At 44.7% G+C, this 23,880-nt stretch overlaps 1 protein-coding gene across 1 annotated transcript in view; it reads right to left on the bottom strand.

Annotated features, from left to right (window-relative positions):
- LOC147727495 (uncharacterized) overlaps positions 1 to 23,880 on the bottom strand; it is a 507,629-nt gene that overhangs the window by 273,062 nt on the left and 210,687 nt on the right. Inside the window, exon 6 of the mRNA XM_086963127.1 lies at positions 13,698 to 13,838. Within this exon, the coding sequence (XP_086819253.1) occupies positions 13,698 to 13,838 (141 nt within the window). The remainder of the gene's footprint in view (positions 1 to 13,697; positions 13,839 to 23,880) is intronic.

Genomic DNA, 23,880 nt, shown 5'->3' with positions numbered 1-23,880 from the left:
GCAGAAATCAACATGCTTCTGCAGGATTCTGAGATTGAGATCCTCTTTCTCACTGAAACTTGGATCAACCCCAACTTTGACCCAGACATAATTCAAACACTCCCCTCGGGCTACCTTATCAAGCACCAGGACAGACCCTCCGGGACTGGAGGTGGGATAGCGATCATCTACTGTGATCACCTGTCTTGCCATTTCAAGGACAGCCCAATTCAGGACTGTGAAAATGGCCAGTTCTCTATCCACCTGCCACCATCCACAACCCTCTCGGGGATATTAGTCTACCTTCCCCCAGGACAGCAACGACTTTTTTGCAACTCCCTTGTGGAATCCGTCTTCTCTCTTGCTTGCCTGGCCCCTAACTTTACGGTCTTAGGAGACCTAAATCTCCATTTTGACGACCTGACAAACAAAACAGCTGTTGACCTTAAAGAAGACCTAGCCTACCTTAACCTCCACTTGAAAAGCAACCAGCCCACCCATTCTAAGGGCCACCTATTGGACCCTATATTCACTAACCTCACAAGACTAGTCGTGAATACCCCCCTCCCTGTCCCCTGGTCAGACCATTTCTTAATCCCTTTTAAGCTTCAACTTTCGGCTGAAGCACCGGAGAGACCTCCTCCCCAAGCACCATCCCGCCCTTGGCATAAACTGGATACGGCCTCATGGGCCCAAGCACTTGCCTCTACCTCACCAGTGCTGGACCCAGACCCCTCCAGAGCAGACGTTCTACTACGCGGCTGGATCGATCAATCCCTTGACGCTATCCTTCCCGTCAAACCCCTCCCCAGTAAAAAGAGAACCCTCAAATCTCCTTGGTTCACCCAAGAACTACGCCAACTCAGGAAAAAGTGCAAAAAGCTTGAGCCCCTTTGGAGAAAGGACTGGGCGACTGAAAGCAAAAACGAAAACAGGTCCGCCATGAAGCACTACAAAACCTGTATAAAAAACACCCAGGCAACCTTCTTCGAGGAAAAAATACTAGCTGCAGCTAACTCTGCCAAAGAAACCTATCGCATCGTACGCCTTCTCACTAAAACCCCAGACCCTTTGCCCACACCAGACCAATCGGGCACCGGATGCAACCAGCTAGCTGAGTTCTTTGCAACAAAAATTATTAATATCCTCAAATCCCTCCCATCTCCCATTACTTCCCAACTCCCCGCTACCCCCCCCAACACCCCCCCCTTGTCCCGAGGCTCCACGCCTCCAAACATTCTCCCAGGTCACCACAGAACTATTCCTGGCAGCTTTACAATCCGTGAAGAGGGGGCTCCATCAGATCCAGCTCCTATGAGCAAACTAAAACTGGTCGCCGCCACTGTCGCCCCTCTCCTCACCCACCTGATTAATGCTTCCCTTACACTAGGCACTGTTCCAGCCAACTGGAAAAAAGCTACAGTCAGGGCACTTCTCAAAAAACCCCATCTCGATCCAACGGACCTATCCAATTTTAGACCGATCTCTCTCCTCCCGGCCATCAGCAAAGTGGCCGAGCGAATTGTCAACCACCAACTATCCCTCTTCCTGGAATCCAAAAATCTCCTGCGCCAATCCCAGACAGGGTTTAGACCTGGACAGGGAACAGACACCGCCCTACTAGCCGTGGTTGAGGAGGCAAGAACCATCATAGAGGCAGGAGGATCAGTGGCAGTGATCCTCCTCGATCTGGGTGCCGCCTTCGACACGGTGGATCATGCCATCCTCATCCTCCGGCTCAGCTTGGTAGGAGTTTCAGGCACCGCCCTGTCCTGGATCAAATCCTTCCTTGAAGGCAGAACCTTTCAGGTGTCCGATGGCACAGTTATGTCCAGAGCTCTCCCTCTCCAGTGTGGGGTCCCCCAGGGCTCCTCCCTGAGCCCCACACTTTTTAACGTCTACATGTCCCCTCTAGAGGACAGTATACCCCCATTAGGCATAAAAACAGTCATGTTTGCCGATGACACCCAACTGGTGGTGTCCATAAACCAGTCTAGTAAAAGCCTGGACAACCTGGCAGCTTGTCTTGAGAACATCTTCCACTGGATGTGCGAATCACGCCTGAAATTAAATGGAGAGAAATCCGAGATCCTCCTCTTGGGAAACCCAGGCAAACTTCCTCCATCCCGCTCTTGGCCACTCTGCATGGGATCACCTCCCACCCCCAAATCAGAAGTCAAGAGCCTTGGTATCTGGTTGGACCAAGAGCTCAACTTTAAAGCCCAGGCCAGAAAAACCACAGGCATCTGCATTGGCCTCATTCAAACAGCGCAGAAGATCCTCCACTTGATCCACTTCCAATCCAGGAAATTGCTCATGCAGGGGCTGGTGAACTACAGATTAGATTACGGAAACGCTCTTTATCAAGGGGCCCCTGCATCAGTTATTAACAGACTGCAATACGCCCTAAACGCAGCTGCCAGATTCTTAACCGGGACCAAATCTAGATGCTCCCCCAAACCGGCCCTCAAAAGCCTACACTGGCTCCCGATTAAGGAAAGGATCACCTTTAAGACCCTTTGCATTTCACACAAAATAATGCAAGGCAGAGGCCCGCCTATCCTGAAATCCCTCGTCAAACCCCATCAGTCTAACAGACAACTCAGATCAGACTCCCTCTCCCTGGCCAGCGTCCCCAGAATAAAAAAGGCCCGCTCAGGGGGGCGATTGTTCTCCTACAATGCTCCAAAACTGTGGAACTCCCTTCCACTTTCCATCCGAAGTGAACACAACCTACTTGCCTTCCGTAGGCAACTAAAAACATGGCTCTTCCCATAATACTTCACCTCCTCTTCTCCCCCTCCGGAACAATAGGTCGATTGACAGCGCTGGGACGCCCCAGGGTAGCTACGGGCTTTATAAATCCACATTCAAATTCAAATTCCTGTACCTATTGCTATGGTATTTTTTATTTACCGGGGACTTCCATTCCGACGACGGGGAATGATACAAGCTATGGGAATCTATGAAAGTTCCAATACTGGAGTAAGAACCTGTTCTCACCACAGTCTACCACAGTCATTGAACACCACCATAACTGACGTCGACCCTCAGCAGTGATGTGCTTTGGTAAACTTCTTATGGGGCAATCTTCAACTCTCACACACAAAGTCAACACAGCCCTCGTAGACGGGGTGGGGGCCCGAAGACGCTATGTGCAGTACAATGTTGTATGGTAATAACATTGCTGTCAACGCCGACATCATTGGCGTTGGGGAAAATATTAAGAGACCTAAATTCTGGCCTTGCTGTTGATGGCGTGCGACTACCGTCATTGACCACCATAACCATATGGTCGACGACAACCCTTAGCAATGGGGTTGATGCGAAGTGCCAATAGGGACGCCGTTGACTGATATGCACTGAAGTTGATGTAGCCTAGGCCAATAGGATGGGCGCTTTCAACAAGGCTATGTGCAGTCTGGTGGAGCTCAGGATGTTGAGTCGTAAACAATATAGCCGCCAATGCTGTGTAGACATCACTGGCGTTGCATAAACAGTGTGTACTTTGTATTTCCCCTGTAAACTGCCTCCTCTGTGACTCAAGATGAGGTTTTAAAAAGGACCCTCTTAAAAAGTCTGGAGCAGTTTGCCCCTTTGACATTTTTCCTTTATGACTCTTTCAAGTAATCAAGTCTTTTGACACCATAAAAGCAGCCTTCCCTCTTACTAAATGATGAGGGAAAAGGCAGTTTAAGTAGCCCCTGAAAGGAATATCCACATGAAAAAAGATATCTCCACCACAGAGTCAGTGATCAAGAAAGCACCTGTTGAAGGCATTTCCATATATATAAAAATACAGTTTTAAAATACCAAATGGTAGATAACTGAGCAGAGCTCAGTGAGACTCCCTTCCCACGACGTGCGTTAAAAGATCTGAGGGACTTAGCCTCTGTTGGTAGTGTTCTAGAGGGTGCTGGTGACTGATTGGTTGTAGTTTGAGTTTGGGCCTTTTTTTTAATAAGGACGTAGATAGGCAATTAAACTGTATTATTTTCATTGACATTATAGCCTATAATTCTTATACATACTGCTTTATTATAGTACTGTGGGACTCCCACCTCGACGACGGTGATGATTCAAGCATGTGAATCTATGAAAGATCCAATACTGGATAAAGTTTCTAACTCTCATTCTCACACATTCCACTTACCTCTCACATTCTCCTGCTCTCTATGATGCTGCCCCAGATCATCCATTGTATACCCCACACTTGTCTGTGGTGCTAATTTTATTTCCGATGTACACCACAGATAGCATAGGGGTAAAAATTACTATTCCCACTCCAAAGAGCGCAACAGTAGGGAAAGCGTTGGATAGCGTAAGGTTGAAAATTACTATTCCCACTCCAGTGAGCGCAACAGTAGGGAAAGCGTTGGATAGCGTTGGGGTAAAAATTACTATTCCCACTCCAGTGAGTGCAACAGTAGGGAAAGCGTTGGATAGCGTAGGGGTAAAAATTACTATTCCCACTCCAGAGAGCGCAACAGTAAGGAAAGCATTGCATAGCGTAGGGGTACAAATAACTATTCCCACTCCAGAGAGTGCAACAGTAGGGAAAGTGTTGGATAGCGTAGGAGTAAAAACTACTATTCCCACTCCAGTGAGTGCAACAGTAGGGAAAGCATTGGATAGCGCAGGGATAAAAATTACTATATCCACTCCAGTGAGTGCAACAGTAAGAAAAGCGTTGGCTAGCGTAGGGATAAAAATTACTATTCCTACTCCACAGAGTACAACAGTAGGGAAAGCGTTGGATAGCGTAGGGATAAAAATTACTATTCCCCCTTCAGTGAGTGCAACAGTAGGGAAAGCGTTGGATAGCGTAGGGATAACAATTACTATTCCTACTCCAGAGAGTGCAATAGAAGGGAAAGCGTTGGATAGCGTAGGGGTAAAAATTACTATTCCCACTCCAGTGAGTGCAACAGTAGGGAAATCGTTGGATAGTGTAGGGGTAAAAATTACTATTCCTACTCCAGAGAGTGCAACAGTAGGGAAAGCGTTGGATAGCGTAGGAGTAAAAATTACTATTCCAACTCCAGAGAGTGCAACAGGAGGGAAAGCGTTGGATAGCATAGGGGTAAAAATTACTATTCTCACTCCAGTGAGTGCAACAGTAGGGAAAGAGCTGGATAGCGTAGGGGTAAAAATGACTATTCCCACTCCAGTGAGTGCAATAGTAGGGAAAGTAAATACTTCATATATAAATATAAATAACATAAATATTAATACCAATTACAAAATAATTAAAATATTTTACAATTTTATAAAATATATTAATTAATCAATTAAAATTACGAATACAAATTAACTAATAATAAAAATTACCTACTAAATACTAATTATTTACCAATTACCAATAAATTAATTTACAATCTAAAAATAAATAAAAATTAGACACAAAAAATATTTAAAGAATGTAATTACTTACAATTAAATTACTTCCCAAGCTATTCCCCTATAAACACACAACCCACTAAAGAAAAAAATGTAATAAAAGTAACATATTTATCAATTATTCAATTACAATAAATTACAAATTATATTTTAATTAATTACCAATTAATAATTAATTAATAATTAATTCAAAATAAATACCAATAAATAAAATAACATATTTAATTAATTATAATTAAATTACTTCCCACCCTATTCCCCTATAAACCCACAACCCGCTACAGAAAATAAATTACTAAAATTAACATATTTATCAATTAATCAATTAAAATTAATTACCAATTATATTTTAATTAATTACCAATTAATAATTAATTACCAATTAATTCTAAATAAATACCAATAAATAAAATAACATATTTAATTAATTATAATTAAATTACTTCCCACTCTATTCTCCTATAAACCCACACCCGCTACAGAAAATAAATTACTAAAATTAACATATTTATCAATTAAAATTAATGACCAATTATATTGTAATTAATTACCAATTACTAATTAATTAACAATTAATTCTAAATAAATAAAAATAAATAAAATAGCATATTTAATTATAAATAAAAAAACTTCGCCCCATTCCCCTATAAACCCACAACCCGCTAGAGAATTATATTACACAAAAATTAAAAATGAATATTAACTTACCTTAAATTCGATATTTTTGTTATCTCTATTCTGTCTAGGCGATATTATGTCCATTCTATATTTTTGATTCGATATTATGTCCATTCTATTCAATATTAAAATTTCCTAATCAATATTTTGGTAGTCTATATCTAGTCGATATTGTGTCTATTCTATATTTTTTACTCGCTATTATGTCTAGTCGATAATAAAAACTCAATATTTTGACTCTATACCGAATATAAGATGCAATCACTACAATAATGTACTAAAAATGCTCGTCCGGGGAGGAGGGAGGTGTGCTTATGACTTTGATTAGTATACCCCTGGAAGAGAACTAGGATTACAGTTAAATAACTAATCCTTCCCTTCCAGTGGATACTCATCAATAGTCATAAGCACTGAATAGAGTAGCAAGCCCATACCCACTACCTTGCCGACGAGCAAATAGTATTGAAAAACAGGTAACAGAGCATCTTAACATGACATCAAGCAAATAAATTCCGCAGTGAGGCTTGCCCAACTTGGGCATCCGCCTGTGCATCAGAATCCAAGCAGTGATGGAGGGTGAAAGTATGAACCAAGCGCCAAGTTGTTGCTTTACAAATTTCTGACATAGGAACATTTCTCAGTAGGGCCGTAGTAGAAGCTTTCCCCCTGGTAGAATGTGCTTTGGGTTTGCCCTGAAGAACCAGTTGGTAGGAAAAAGATATGCACAAAACTATCCATCTAGAGATGGATCTTTCATAAGCTGCTGAACCGGTATTTATGACACCATAGTTAACAAACAACCGGCCTATCTTTCTCAAGGACTTAGTTTTGTCATGATAAAATGTCAAAACACTCTTGAGGTCTAAAGGTCTAAAGAATGGAGGGACCTCTCCGGGGGAGTAGAGGGATTGGGGAAAAAGGTGGGAAGAGTGATAGCCTGATTGATGTGGAAATCGAGACCACCTTCGGAAGGAAACTCAGATGGGTCCTTAAAAATGTTGGCATTAAAAACAGTATAAGATTACCTACAACACAAAGCCTGGGTCTCACTAACCCTGCGGGCAGAAGTGATAGCGACTAAAAAGGCCCTTTTCCATGATAAATGTTGCAGAGAGGCCTTGTGAATCGGCTCAAAAGGAGCACCCATAAGTTTTGTAAGGACTATCTTGAGCTCCCAAGGAGGAGATGGTGATCTCGCTTGTAAACCTTTTTTATCCCTTCAAGGAAACCTTTAAACACTGACATTTAAAAAAAAGAATTCTGTGTAGCAGATTTGCTGTATGCAATGATAGCTGCTAGATGCACTTTAATTGAAGAGAACTGCAGACCAGACTTGGCCAAATGTAGTAGGTATGGCCACATTACCTCCTCTTGAGCCTTTACTGGATCATGAGCATTGTCCCTGCACCACAAGTAGAACCGCTTCCACTTGAAAGCATAGGATTTTCTGGTGGGAGGTCTCTTGGCTTCCTTCAGGTTAGGAAGTCTAGCTGTCCAGGAGCCATGCTGTCAATCTCAGGGATGACAGATTGGGATGAAACACTCTCCCCTCGTTGTTGGACAACAGATCTGGATGGCAAGGCAAACTCCGGTGTGGCACCTCGGATAATTGCAGGTCCGGGTACCACCACTGACACGGCCACTCCGGAGCTATTAGGATCATTCTGGTGTTGGTCCTGTAAAATTTGTTGATCACTGCAAGAATCAGTGGAAGCGGTGGAAAGGCGTGCAGTAATGTCTGAGACCAGCTTATCAAAAGGGCATTCCCTCGAGATCCTGGTTGGGGAAACCTGGATGCAAAAACGGGGCATTTGGTGTTGGCCGCGTTTGCAAAGAGGTTGATGTCTTAAACTCCCCATTGTCGGGAAGATGTCTTGCGTGACTTCACTGTTTAGCACCCAGTCGTGTGCTTCTACGAAGTCCCTGCTTAGTGAGTCTGCTTGGACGTCATGGGATCGGTAAGATTAATGGCCACGATGCTGAGACCTCTTGCGAGAAGCCTTTTCCAAATGGTCTGTGCCTCCAGAGAGAGAGTTCTCGGCCTGGTGCCCCCCTGCTTGTTCAGATAATACATCGTTGTGGTGTTGTCTGTCTGAACCAAGAGGGATCTGGACTGGAGAGAAGGATACACAGAATTGAGAGCCAGGTGAGCAGCTCTTAACTCAAGGAAGATGATGTGATATCCTTGTTCTGTCTCTGTCCGGAGACCTTGTACTTTAAGGGACCCCATATGAGCTCCCCAACCTTGCAGGGAAGCATCCGTGACTATAGTCTGAGCTGGAATGTCTTGATGAAATGGGACTCCCTTTAGCAAGTGTGCCCGCTTCATCCACCATCTGATGCAGTCCTTGGCAGATTGAGGTAGAGTCACACGGTCTTCCCAGTGACCTGAGACTTTTATCCACTGGTCCTCCAGAGATTGCTGCAGAGGACGCATGTTCAAGCTGGCATTGGGGACGATGAACAAGCAAGAGGCCATGGAGCCCAACAGTAGCAAAACATGTCTGACCGTGGGATGACTTGCAGTGAGGAGATTGCGACCTTTGCTTCTGATTGAAGATAACCTCTCCTCCGAAGGACACACGCTTGCCTTTGCGGTATCCAGTAAAGCGCACAGGTGATGGATTCTCTGTGTCGGGTTGAAGACCAACTTCTTGAAGATGACCTGAAGCCCCAGGGTGTTTAACAGCTGGAGACAGTAATTGAGATGACTCTGAAGTAGGGAAGGCGTGGTACTCTTTAGGAGCCAATCGTCCAGATAGGGGTAAATGAAGTTTTTGTGCTTGCATAGAAATGCTGCCACCACAGCCATGCATTTCGAGAATGTTCGGGGGGGCTGGCTAGAGCCCGAACAGGAGAACTCAAAATTGAAAATGCTGATGGTTACTTGAAAATGGTGAAACTTGTGATGACTCTTTGACACTGGTATATGGAAGTAGGCATATTGCAAGTCTATAGCACAAATCCAGTCTCCTTGATGTAGATGAGGAAAAATCTGGTGCAGGGCCAACATCCGAAATTTTTCCTTGCGGATGAACTTGTTCAAGAGCTGTAGATCAAGAATTGATCTGTATTCTCTGGTCGGGACTCTTTTTTTGACCAGGAAGTAATAAGAGTAAATTCCTTGTCCTTCTTGTTGCTTTGGAACCTTCTCTATGGCGTTTTTTTGTAGAAGACTGTGCACCTCTTTCTGCAAAAATAGATGATGTTGGTTGGATCTGTTTTGAGGAGAAACTGATGGAGGTGGGGCTTTGAAACTCAGCAAGTATCCATTTTGAACAGTATTCGGCACCCATTAGTCTTTTGTTATGGATCCCCACTCTTCCAGATGAAAAGTGACACTCTCTCCTACCGGAGTGGCTAACGGGCACGGAGGAAGCCTCTGCTTATTGCTTGGCTGGCTGCTTAGCAGCTGATGCCTGTTGTTTCCTCTCTCTCTACCAGGTCGTCGTTGATGGAACTGCGACCTCTGCTGCTGCTGATTTTGGGATGACCACTGAGGGGTTTGAACCCTCTGTTGGGAGGAGCGTCTGTCATATGGGCGGAAGCGTTTCCTGAATTCTTTCTGCTTCTCTAGACCAACGGCCTTCACAGTGTCCAATTCCGTCTTCATTTTGGCAATCTCATCATTCATGTGAGAGCCAAACAGTGAAGGCCCATTAAACAGAAGGTTGACAATCCTTCATTGGGTATCTGTCTTCAGGCCTTTGAGACAGGCAGAGCGTCAGGAGCAGATACTCTGCGAATAGCCATGTGCGGCCAGATCAGATGAGTCTGCAGCCGCACTTATCCCCTGGTTCACCACCAAGCCTCCTTCTTGCAATATCTCCTGAAAGTCCTGCTGGTCTTCTTTCAGGAGTTTTTCTGTGAATCTGGCAAGGGAATCCCAGAGAGACCTATCGTACCTTGCTAGGAGAGTTGATGCACTGGCCACCTTCATAACTGAGGCAGAGGTATTACACATCCTCTTGCCCAGTGAATCCATATTTTTGCTGTCTTTCTCATGAGGGACTGATGAGGAAGATGTCGCAGTGTGTGCCTCCCTGGCCGCCACCACAATGATTGAGTCTGGTGGGGGGTCTGAACGCAGGAAAAGCGGGTCTTGATCCGGTGCACTGTATTTTTTGGAGATACGAGATGGTACTGCGCCCACGGTAGAATGGTTTAAGAAAGTCTGCATGACAGGCTCTATGAGGCCTGGGACTAGAGGCAGCAGAGACCTGGTTGACGATCAATGGTATAGGGTCTCAAAGATAACGGATGTGGAGACCGTCAGGGCCAACATACTGATGTTGAGCTTTTTAGCCCCCCTGCAGAAAACGTCATTGAAGGTTCCAATGTCGTCAATTGTGGATACTCTGGATGGTGTTGCAGACAGAATTGGCGAATAGTTCTTGATCGGAGGTCTGGTGGATGTGGACCACGTTGGTGATCTTCGCCTCCTCCTTTTGGGAGAGGAAGCATGATGCGAGCGAGACCGCTCCTGTGACTTCGTTTGGCGGGAGGATGGGGACCTTGACCTTCTCGGGGTTCTTTTCGGAGAAACCCTTGATGATGTTGTTGGAGGAGGACTCCTGGGAACTCTTGACGGTGAGTAGGTGCAAGAGCAATCTGAATCAGAAATTCTATGACCAGCAGCCCCTGCTATCGACTGTCCAGTACCTTCCAGTCATCTTGGCGAAAGATTGAAAGGTGTGACTTTTTGGGCAGAGCCAGAAAGATCTCCAGTGGAATCTAGACTATGTAAAGGCCCGGGGATGATGAAGGTCTTCTCGACATCAACGGTTGTGACCTCGACGTCAACCTTACCCTCTCTGTAGTCTCCTCAGAGACGACGACAGGATTTTTGTCTCTCGACGTCGACCAATGCCTCGACTATACTGACTGTGCTGTCCTCGATCTCGTCTTCCTAGGCGGCGAGATGCTGGAAGATTCTCGTCTCCTCGATCTCGGCGTCGTCTTTGACGCCGAACGCCCACGCAGGCGACCCAGTGATTTCAACATCAATTGTCTCTAGCGCTTCTTCGGCGTTGATTTTCTCGACGGTGAGCGCCTTAACCCCTTAAGTGCTGCGTCGGGGCGCTGGCCGACGGCAGCACTACCTCCCCAATGCTGCGCACGACCATTGGACGTCCATTCAGCACTAGTTCCAATGGTTAGCGCAGCACTGGGGAGGGATGTTTACAAGCATCTATGAGGTTAACTGCGACGAAGATCTCGACGTCGACAGTCGGTAAGCTCTCGCCAGAGTCTTTGCCAGCGAACCCCTCGACGCTGACCTCCGACAAGGCGGCGGAGTGTTCCTCGCTGTCGGCGGATGTTTCGACGTCGACAGGTGCTTGTAAGGTCTTTTGGGACCAGCATACTTCGAGCCCGAAGTATGTCTCGACATCGAGTTACTTTTGTACGATGGAGAGTGTCGTCGTCTCGACTGCAATCTGTCCCTCGACGCTGATGAGTATCTTGCCTGCTTTTTCGACGGCGATCTCGATGCCGACAGAGAGCAGTCAGGAATCTGTCTCTTTCTGGACTGTGGAGAGGTAGATCTTCGCCGTTTTCTGTGTTCCTGATGAGATGAAGGCTCTTGGCCGCTCCCAAGGCCACTTCTATGATGACTTTCACCTCTCTCCAGCAAGGCATGGAGCTTAATGCTCTCCCTGTCCCGAAAAGTCAGTTTTGAAAATTGCTGTCAATAATTACAAATATCAGGCTTGTGTGAAGATGGCAGACACACGATGCACACCGAGTGTGGGTCATATTTTGCCATCTTTTTACCACATGATGGACATTTGTGGAATAATGCTGGCATTCTGACAGAAAAAAGATATGAAAAGTGTCACAACAGATAAAGATCAACCTGCAGTGAAAAATATCGAAAAATGAGAGAAAAAACAAATTTCTGACTAAAGATAATCAAAATCTGCTGAGCTCAAATTGCAGTATCCTCACAGAAGGAGCCAGAAAAAAGAACTGCCTTAACTGTCACCTGTGGTGCATGATGGGAGCAGAGAGGCTCCTGGAGGTCTTAAAGGCACAGAGTCCACGTTCTTGGAAGCCTTAAAGGCAAGGTTCCAGTTTTTTACTGTACTGTGATGTTTATTCATCTATGCAGCCTGCTATTACCTGTTTTTCCTTTTCTAAAAATAAAGATTTTCTTGTATGACACTATTACAGTGTATGTTCTCTATTACAGAGTGTATGTGGGAGATTATTTTTGGGAGAAGAAAACCCTATGTAATTTTGGCATTTTGCATATTGGAATTATGTTGTGCTGCATATGTATGTTTTTATATACATGTATATATGTATGTCGCGGAAGCTCTAGGCACTTGTGGTCCCCAACATACACACATATATATATATATATATATATATATATATATATATATATATATATATATATATATATATGTATATATTTCTATATTCTCTGGGATCCCGCACGTGTGCGGGGATTATTCAGTGCTTATGACTATTGGTGAGTATCCCCTGAAAGAGAACCTTATACACCACAGTACATCTAATCCAGAGCCTGAAGAAATATAAGCACATCATACCATTCCAATGGAATTCCATTGGCTCCTCTTGCAGGCCCGCACCATCTTCAAAACCAGATGCATCATTTACAAAGCCATCATTACCAGCAGCCTTGATTATCTTGCAGACATGGTCACCATCTCTGATGGTTTTCAGTACACCCACAGTTAGGACACCATCCTACTATAGACTAAGAAGTGTAAAAAATAAAAAAATAATCTATGCACCCAGGATTTGGACCAATATGTTTGTATCTATCGGGGCTGCTTCAATCCTGCTCCAATTTAGGGAAAGTTGAAAACACACCTATTTAAGGAATAATACGTCACAATGCATTAACAGTCCATATTACATCCACCTCTCCTACCATTTGTTGACTTTACACTTGTCTTTGACCCAGTACAGGGATACAGTGCTTTCTGGCTAGGTTCGCACTGTATCACATACATACATAAACTCTTTGAGTCACTCTTAGTAATAGCTTCCCAGTGTTACCCCTTCTTCCTGCTGAGAGTGATTTTGTGAGTGCCTGGCTTCCGAGTTTCTGACAGTCATTTGCTGAAGGGGTACATTTAGTTTTTAAGACCCTATTAAGACAGCCCCAGGATATCAGAGGCAAATAGATTCAATCACCATGATTACAGTCCAGGATCCCCTGGCAGCTATGTGTCTCCCACTTGGTAAGAGTTTATCTTACAAAATCATGTCTTAGTTTTACTTTATGCAATATATACATACCTTGATATTTACATTTTGAAATAATGCCTTATTACTTCAAAGTCACAGGACAGAAGATAACATATTTATTAAAACGTATGTGGACTAGGGATCACAGCACCACAAATATATCTTACTTTTTCAAATTTACCTGACAAAGCCAACCCTATGAAGTAGAAAGAACCTAAAACTAGCAGTTTTATATCATTTTTAGCCTTCATGCACAAAAGAGGTATGATATTACATCTTTATACAGTGTCAGTGTTTAGGGCATCTTTATTTTTATTACCACAAAATACCACTTCCTCCCAAGGACTGAAAGGGTTATTACACAGCGAAGATTCCAGTTTCTGAACACTCCCTGTTTGTCTGCGTTCACTACTCACATTAAATTCATAGTCCAAGTCCTTGGAGTCATCAGGGTGGTTCCTGGGGGATCTGCTCCAGTGTTGTGAAGGGTATCTTGTTGTAGGACGGGAGGCAGGGCTTCCCGGAGCCAGAGGACTGGCCTTTTTTAAAGATTCTTCCTAGGTTAAAAATGAAAGTACTTTAACGGCATACATTCTAATACACCCAACCATACATGTACCTATCAAATCATGGAACGCATGACTAGATAGTTGTAACATAGGGTTCGGAGTTTAGATTTGTTAAACAACCACATCAATATTTGCCGCAACTTTTTTTCTGCAATAATAATGGATAATATAAGGTGCATTATGTGGGAGAGGATTTAGTTGCACTCTTTAAATGAAGGTCTATTTCATTTTGTTGTCATTAAGATTTTATTAGACTGTTGTACACACATCCGTAGAAGAGTACTCTCTGAATATATAGATCAATACATAGTATTGGCCATGTAATTTGTAATATGGACAGTATGAGAACATAATTTTGCCAGTTGCTAAATTAAATCACAGAATTATGAATAGCATCTGATTTTTAAAAGTACTTGTTCATCTCTATACTAGGATTTTCAGAAATAGTGCATTAACAATGAAAAGGAATGGACTTCCTAGAGATTATTAGTTAAACATTACGGGCCTCATTTATGAAAAGTGACGCATCGCTGCATGAAAACAGCGATGCGTCACTTTTCACTGCGCTCTCCCTGCGACACTAACGATGCATCATATTTACAGTATGACGCATCATGTCGCAAGGAGTTACAGATACGTCAGTATTTCTGAAGTATCTGTAGGCGCAAAAGTGACGCATAGCTGGAGTGTGTTACAAAAGTGACGCAACTCCAGCAAGAAAACAAGTTACTTACCTGTAACTATAGTTCTCCAGTATTAGAAGCTTTCATAGATTCCATACCTGAATCATTTCCCCGTCGTCGAGACGGGAGTCTCCGGTACATAAAAAAGTAATGGTTAGCAATATAGCTAACTGTAAAAAAGGCCTAGGCCCATTTTTCTTTTGCAACCCATAACTTTCGTTATGTAAAAAAGGACCAAACTTTTCCCTTAGCCAATCAGAGGCACTCACCCTCTAGAACCCTCCTGAGAGAACCTCTTGCCCCTCAGATTTTCGGGCATTTGTGCTATAATACTTTCCGTACCCAATCCGAGGTGAGCCTCTCAGGGGAGGAGGGTGGGCGTATGTGAATCTATGATAGCTTCCAATACTGGAGAACTACAGTTCCAGGTAAGTAACTTGTTTTCTTACTCCAGTATTGGAGCTTTCATAGATTCACATACCTGAATCAGAATAGCGAGCAGTAAATCATAGCACATTTTGTCTTTGTCACCTTGTTCTCATTAACAGGCAAGTCATGATACCTGCGCACAGTAATAACCATATCAATATCAGTCAACAATAACATGTGCTTTTCTTACCCAAGAAAGGAAGGAGGGATGAGAAAGAGGCTCACCGTCATTGGAAAAGGTTCCTCAGCACTGCTTGTCCCACTGCTACATCGCTTCTTGCATGGGCATCCAGGCAGTAATGCCTGGTGAAGGTATGGGTACTCCTCCAGGTGGCTGCTCTGCAGATGTCCTGTATGGAGACGCCTGAAAATAGAGCTGTTGAGGTTGATACCGCTCTTGTGGAATGTGCACAAACACGTGCAGCCAATGGCTTTCCCGCTGCTTGGTGACAGAACTGGATAGCACTTGAGATCCATCTTGAGATTCCCCGTTTTGACAACGGGAAACCTTTTCTGGGGGCACCAAACACCACAAACAATTGTGTAGACTTTCTAAATGGCTTTATCCTTTGGAAATAGAACTTCAGGCAACGCTGGACATCCAGAGTGTGGAGAGTCTTTTCCGCCGCCGTCGATGGTTGAGGAAAAAATCTTTTCAAGATTAAGGGCTCATTTAAATGGAAAGCTGTTGGTAGTTTCGGAATGAATCTTGGATTCGTCCTGAGGACTAATCTGTCTTTCCTGAATTGGAGAAATGGCTCTTGTATTGTAAGGGCTTGTATTTCTCCTACCCTTCTGGCTGATGTTAGAGCTATTAAAAGAGCCACCTTCCAGGAGAGAAATTTTAGCTCCGCCTTGTGTATTGGCTGAAATGGCGGTTTCATAAGTTGTGACAAGACAACGTTTAGTTGCCATACAGGTGGTGGAGGCCTGATGGGTGGATAAACTCGAAATAACCCCTTCATGAATTGCTTCACAATTCTCTCCGACCACAGAGAAGGACGTGCTGAGTTTCTCCTGTATCGTGAAATTGCCGCCAAATGCACCTTAATAGATGCATGGGCTAATCCCAATTTCGCTAGTTTCAGCAAATATGGGATAATCTGATGCGTCTCTACCCGCAGAGGATGTAAGGCATTCTCCTGACACTATAAGCAGAATCTCTTCCATTTCATCCTGTATGTTCTATCTGTGCTTTCTGCTCTTGCTTTTGCCAGAATTTCCCTGCATTCTGCTGGAATGTTCAAGTGCTGAAATTCTCTGCAGTCAAGAGCCAGGCCGCTAATTGCAATGATGTCGGGTTTGGATGCCGCACTTGTCCCTTCTCCATAGTCAGTAATGTTGGAATTGGTTGAAGACGTAGTGGCTCGGTCTCCGATAAAAGGAGCAGCTCCGTGAACTAATGCTGTCTGGGCCACCTAGGAGCTATCAGTATCATCCTGCACGGTTCTTTCTTCATCTTCGTGAGTACTGGTGGCAGGAGGGGAATCGGCGGAAATGCGTAGGCAAAGACGCCAGACCGTGCCATCGAAAACGCATTCCCCCATGACCCCTTTTGATGACGCCAACTTGCAAAGAATCAGCATTTCTTGTTCTGGGCTGTGGCAATTAGATCCACCGTTGGTATCCCCCACTTGGCAAAGATGGTCATCAGTGTGTCCGGATCTAGTTCCCACTCGTGACAGGTCGTTTTCTGCCTGCTGAGGGTGTCCGCTGTTGTGTTTTGATCTCCTGAAAGATGTATGGCCTTTAGAGTCACTCCGTGATCTATCGCCCATTTCCATATTTTCTGTGCCTCTTTCGACAGAGAGAGAGATCTTGTTCCTACCTGCTTGTTTATGTAGTGCATTGCAGTTGTGTTGTCTGTCCGCACTAACACTGATCTTCCTTCTATTCTTGGCAGGAAGGCCAACAACGCTAATCCTATTGTCCTTAACTCCAATAGGTTTATGTGAAGGTGTTGTTCTTGTCTGCGCCATAGGCCGCTGACCTGTAACTCCTTTAGGACAGCTCCCCATCCCTCGAGAGAGGCATCCATGGTGACCACCAAAGGAGCTGGTTCGGTCAGGTAGGAGAGACCCATAGAGATATTGTTCCTGCGAGTCCACCACTTTGCTGCCTGCAACATCAGATGCGTAATCCTTATCTTGTCCTTGAAGGATCCCTTTGCTTGGCACCACTGAATATCCAGTTCTTCTTTTACGGTCACATTCGTAAGCGACATAGGGGAATAAGTGGTATGCATGAGGACATTGTTCCCAGAAGCGACTTGTATCTTCTGACTGAAAGAGACTTTCTTTTGCCGAATCCCTTGGTTAGATTTACAAGTCCCAACTGTCTCTCCACTGACTAGAATGCTTTGTTTTGTGTTGTATCTAGGATTGCACCTAGAAACTTGATCGTCCTGGATGGCCGTAGGGATGACTTTTCTACATTCAAGGTCAGGCCCAGATCCGCAAACAGCTCCATGCATGCTACGGTGGAAGTGTGAGCTGCTTCCTGCGATGATGGCTTTATCAACCAGTCGTCCAGGTATGGAAATATCTGGTGTTTTTGTCTTCTTAGATAGGCCACCACCGGCGCTAGACATTTTGTAAATATTCTCTGTGCAGACTTTAGGCCAAATGGTAGCACCTTGAATTGGTAATGGTCTTTCGTCACTACAAACCGAAGGAACTTTCTGTGGGCCTGATGGATGGGGATATGGAAACATGCATCCTGTAAATCGAGGGAGAAAATCTGATCCCCTGGGTTTAAGAGCAGCAGAATATCTGCAGGGTTACCATTCTGAATGACTGTTTCTTGAGGTAGGCATTTAGGGTTCTTAAGTCCAAGATCGAACGCCACCTCAGAGCATCTTTTCTGATCAAGAAGAAACTGGAATAAAATCCTCTTCCTCTTTGCGAGTTCGGTACCGGTTCTATTGCTCCCTTTCGAAGCATTGCCCGAATCTCCGACGCATCTGAGATAGGTGTTTTGCTTCTTGATATGTCGGTGGCGTGGGAGGAGGGAAGTCTAGGAATTCTAATGTATATCCGAATTGTATTACGTGGAGAACCCCCTTGTCCGATGTTATCTTCTGCCACTGTGGTAAATAATGAGTCACTCTTCCACCAGGAGAACATTTGACAGGATAGGAGGAGAAGGTTCCGCAATCTGTAGGTTGTCATTGTCTTTTATTATTATCTCTTCCCGAACGACCTCCTCGTCCTCTGGGAGTAGCCTCCCAATTGTTTCTTCCTATATTGCTGCTGATAGGGCTGCAAAGAGGAAGGCTAGGATGTATATCTTCCTTGCTGGCATCCACCTCTATATGAGGGTTGTCCTCTTCCATGGGCGCCTCGAAAAGGCCCCTTCCGGTACTGTAACGCACCTAAAGACTTCGCTGTATCCGTGTCTTTTTTAATATTTTGAAGGGCGTCATCCACCATGCGCCCAAAGAGATCCTCCCCATCAAAGGGTAGGTCCAGAATCTTATTTTGGACCTCTGGTCTAAAGGAAGTGGCCCTCAGCCACTCTTGGCGCCTCAAAACTGCAGCTCCTCTGAGGGAATGAAACGCTGAGGTAGCTATGTCCATAGTACAATCAATAACTTCAGCCGAAGTTCTCTCTCCTTCCTGCAAAACCTTCTTCGCCTCCTGCTTAGAGTCTTCTGGGAAGAGGTTGATATAGGGTGCTACATCGCACCACAGTTGTCTGTCATATCTGCCCAGGATGGCAGGGGCATTAGCAGCTCTGACCAGGAGCGCTGACATGGAGGAGAATCGTTTTCCTGCGTTATGAAAACGCCGCACCTCCCCGTCCGGAGGTGCCGAAATAGGTGCTGCTGGATTTTGAGACTTCTGCTGCGCTGCTTGCGAGATAATTGAGTTCGGTTTAGGATGGCCCAGTAAACACGCTGGAGCGTCCGCAGGTGCCTTATATTTCTTATCCAGCCTTGCTAGTACTGGTGTAACCGTTGCTGGAGTTGTCATGACCTGCAATCCTTCCTTCCATATGTCGTCAATAATTGGTATAGACCAGATTGATCTTTGATACGGCTCTTTAAAGTCATAAAGAAAACATTCTGCTTGAGTTGTTTTCATTGGCAGTTGGAATCTTTTCGCTGCCCTTTCCATTAAATTGTGGAATCCACCAATATCCACCGGTGGAGAATCTGCCGGTACCTGGGTGGGCGAAGGCGGAGAAGGAATCAAATAATCATCCCATTCTCTGTGGGGTTCTGGTAGCTCCCCTTCTTCGCTGTCATCATCATCATCTGTTGTCACAGGGTCCTGCTGCTGTTGGACCTGAGGTGTCAGCGGAGCAGTATCCAGCAAGTTTCTGTGCTGCGGACTGAAGTGGTCGGAATTGAACAAGGACGTGAAGGTGGAATGTCCTGAGAAACTCCTGACGTAGGAAACCTCAGTTTAAAATCCGCCAACAAAAATTGTAAATCCGTCAACATGGATGATGGCATTGCTACAATCTGTTCCTGAGTTTCTTGTTGGTAGCGGTGGTATGTGACACTGTGGTATTCTTCATACCCTTCCTCATCATCCTCATCCTGACATTTTACATGGAGTTCCGAGGGGCTTGTGGCATACCCAAAGGGCCCCTCATCCTCTGACTCACCTTCCTCCAAAAGGTGCGACAGGACTAATGAAGTAATTTTACTTGGAGAAGTTACTGCTGGTGTGATCTTCTTACTGCTCTTTTCCGGGGTTTTTCCCGTCGACGAGATTGTCATCGATACCACCGTCGACGAAGCTGTTGTCAGCGCCATAGATCCACTCCTCGCCGACGACATAGTAATCGTCGGCGACGTTTCTGTCGACGATCTCATTGTCATCACCGTCGACGACGATCCCGTCATCGACACTGTTGTTGTCGTCCTCAACGTCGTCGACGATGCCACCGGCGTCGACACTGTCGTCGTCGACGCTCCCGTCGTCGACGCTCCTGTCGTCATCGACGCCTTCGCTGTCGCCGCCTCAATCGTCGACGATCTCGTCGTCGACGCTCTCGTCATCGACGCCCTCGTCGACGCTCACTCCAAACCCACTTATGGAAACTCTTGTACCTTAGTCATCGCCATCGCCGATGATTTCTTCGTCGACGGTCTCATCGACGATGTGGATTTTTTCACCTTCTCCTCAGGAATACTACAGGATGGCTTTTTGAATGATGCCGGAGCCAAAGGTGGTGTATTTGAAGGCTCAGAAGCAGCTCTTTTGGATTCTTTCTCTTTTAAATTGAGTCCTTTATTCTCCTTTCATTTTTTCTGAGGAGATTTTGAAATATTACGCCCGGAAGGCCCTTGGCTGGTCTTTTTTAGGGCCTTCTCAGGATGGTCCCCGGATGAATGAGCCTGAGGAGATCTTGATCTTTTTTGAGATCTTCTGGAAGAAGTGGAGGATTCCTGGTCACTATCACTAGAAACCACCTCCTTTCTGGCCTTGATTTTATGAAGCCAAATTAGAAGGCGTCCTTCACGATCTCTAAGGGTCTTACTAGAGAAAGTGCGACATACCTTGCAATCCTTTGCTTGGTGGTCCGGGTAAAGACAATATATACAGTCTTCATGTGGGTCATCTGTGTAGAGTCTCTTTTTAGAGCAGGTGGCACAGGCTCTAACAGACCCATTTTCTCCTTTCCAGTCATTTTCAGGAATGTAGATGAGAAGTAGATTATAATTTCTCTAATCCAGAAGAAATAGCCTGAATATGAAGCTTCTACAAAGTTGGAAATCGAGATTTTGAGCAGAGCTCAAAGGAGACTCCCTAGCAGAACATGCCAGTAGAAAATCTGAGGGGCAGAGGTTCTCTCAGGAGGGTTCTAGAGGGTGAGTGCCTCTGATTGGCTAAGGGAAAAGTTTCGTCCTTTTTTACATAACGAAAGTTATGGGTTGCAAAAGAAAAATGGGCCTAGGTCTTTTTTACAGTTAGCTATATTGCTAAACCATTACTTTTTTATTTACCGGAGACTCCCGTCTCGACGACGGGGAAATGATTCAGGTATGTGAATCTATGAAAGCTCCAATACGGAGTAATGTGTACTTTCACATGGGCAAGTCCCATGGTGTTAATGCCTGCGTCAGTCTTACGCCTGCCATGAGGAAGGCGTAAGATTGTGACGCATTAGTGGCCATGAAATGGCGCAGTGAAATCTTATAGATTTCACTGCGTCACTTCTATGACTCTTTCTTGCGTCAAAACGACCCCCTTGCATACATTATACCTGGCGCAGGTATAATGTGGCGCAGGGGTTTACAAAGTGACGCATCTACCTAGATGCGTCACTTTGTAAATATGGCGCAACAAGGTGCATTTTTTACGCCACTGGTGCGTCACAAAAAGTGACGCACCAGTGGCGTAAAAGTGACGCACAGCCTCATAAATGAGGCCCTACAGATTTCCCTCTAGTCGATTGTAGTAGGCAAGTTCAAATCCGAAAGGTGTACATGCCACAATATTGTGACCACAATAGTTAGAGACAAATTATCGAACAGTTAAGTGCACAGAAGGAGGTTAAGATGTCCTATTCTTAATTCCACATTTACATCTATATTAGCAAGGTATGTATATCTGGAGTTAAGTGTTAGACCTGTCAGCCATAGGGTGGTCTTTACCTATTTTTTTCGCCCTTGCCTCATTTTTCCCACCTTCTTTTTTGTTGGCCTTTGGTCTCTGAGCACCTTCCCATTGCTAACCAATGCTAAGGTGCAGGTGCTCTCTACTTCCAACATGGCTGACACAGGCCCCTGCTACTGCGGAGTGGTCTTTTTAGTAGCACCCTAGTTGCCAAGAGCTGGCTGGAACCCTTAAACATTGTTGCAATACCAGCCTGCCTTGCCTGCCCATAGTTAGAGTAGGGAAGCTCCTGGAACCTTCTAGAATAGGGGCGGGGTCTGCTTTTGCCGCCTTAGAGTGTGGTCACCTGACCTGGGCATATATAAAGTCAGTTAGGGCATCACTGACCTGGGGGACCCTACGCAGGAATCTAGCAGTAAAATGAAGTATGTCTCTTTTTTGCCTGAGGAGTTTTTCACGATCACCTCCCCGTCCGGGGTTGGGGACTGAGCCTAACAGTGTGTATTGTAAGTCTGCCAATTATCGTGGATGGCTTTAAAATGGCGAGCCACTGGGTAATTACTGTCCGAGTTGACTATGGCTCGCACATGTTGCAGAATACGTTGGTTTGCTGGCAACTTCGTGCTACCAATATATGACAAATTACAGGTGCAAGTTAGTTTATATATGACAAATTCACTGCGACAAGTTAGATGTTCATTAATTGCAATGAGTTTGTCACTAAATGCCGATTTGTAATGTGTTCCATTTTTTGCAAAGGAACAAGCAAGGCATGAAGTGCACTTGAAAAAACCTGTTTTGGCCTACCAATGGGGTTTAGGAGTTAATTCAGGTTGAGATTTATCTAATGCATCCTTCATTGAAGGAGCCCTCCTAAAGGTGATAGCAGGTAATTGTGGCAGAATTGGGCCTAAGATGACATCAGTTAAAACAATAGGCCATTCGCAATTAATGATCCGTCTAATCTTCCGTTCTTGTATGCAGTAGTTAGTAATTAGACGTACAGAACAAGTAGAATTAAATTCCGAAGTGGTCATATTACTGGGAATCAAGAGTTCATCACTCGAGCGTAATGACGCTTTCGAGAGGGCATCATTTAAAAGTTTTAAATTATATCCCCGCTTCAAAAACCTCTGCACTGATTCTGCTAAGCACTGGTTGGTGGTATCATTATCACTGCACATTCTCCTAATGCGAATGAATTCACCATAGGGAATGCTTTTAATGGTGTGGGGCGGATGGGCACTACCAGCGTGGAGAATTGAATTTCCCGCCGTTGATTTCCTATGTAGCTTTGTATGAAGCTGGCCCTGTTTACTGTAGATTTGTACATCTAGAAACTCAGCCGAGTTTGAAGTGATCGTGTATGTAAACTTTAGATTGCGAGTGTTAATGTTGATATCATTAACAAACAACTGGGCCTGATCCTGCAAGCCTTTCCAGATGACAAATACGTCATCTATAAAACGCCAGTAGTGGACTAAATATGGGAGCCACTGGCAATGTAATTTATGTAGCACGTGCTCCTCCCACCAGCCAACATGTAGACATGAATAGCTGGGGGAGAAGCACGAGCCCATAGCCACTCCTCTTTCTTGATGGTAAATGTCCTTTTTGAACTGGAAATGATTGTTGGTGAGACAGATTTTTATCATGTCCAGTAACATGGCATTGTGTTCTCGCAGGACTGCATCTTGTGTGTCCAAATAATATTTAGTAGCCTCTAAACCATCGGAATGAGGAATACTAGTGTACAAAGATTCAATGTCCATTACCAAAAAACAGAAATCAGAGCACCAATTGACATTTTTGATTTTAACTAAAAAGTCTGTGGTTTCCTTTAAATAGGAAGGGAGTGAGGTCATATGTGGTTGGAGAAAAAAATCAACATATTTTTTGGGGTTTTTTTTTTGTCCTCATTAGCCATAAAGTCCAACTGTGCTCTTTTCCTATCAAACACGAGGACCGACCCCCCCATAGCGCCTAGGACCCCAATGCTGAGCTCCAGGTGCCCAGAGAGCCGGCCTCCGCGCCTCCAGCAGAGCTTGAATAGACATACTCCCTTCAGACCAGTTCGGCCAGTTGTCCAGTTACTGTACGATACCACCCTTTTTGGACAGAGAGATTTTAGGCCTAATCATCGGACCCGGGGGAAAACCCCCCCCCCAAAAAAAACCCCGGGTTGGCTAACTATCCCTCCTCCAATCGATCAAAAGGTGCCAAAACTTAAGAGATCGAGGGCTGCATGTTCTAGATAGGTCCAGCTTCGAAGTTGCATATAATGAAGACAGCCACTCTACATGTGTTGGGGGATTTATGTTAATCCAATTTTTACAAATTTCTCTT

This window comes from Lissotriton vulgaris, chromosome 3_1 (assembly GCF_964263255.1).
Source record: "Lissotriton vulgaris chromosome 3_1, aLisVul1.2, whole genome shotgun sequence".
Lineage (NCBI taxonomy): Eukaryota > Metazoa > Chordata > Amphibia > Caudata > Salamandridae > Lissotriton > Lissotriton vulgaris.
This window is presented reverse-complemented; position numbering and strand designations above follow the sequence as displayed.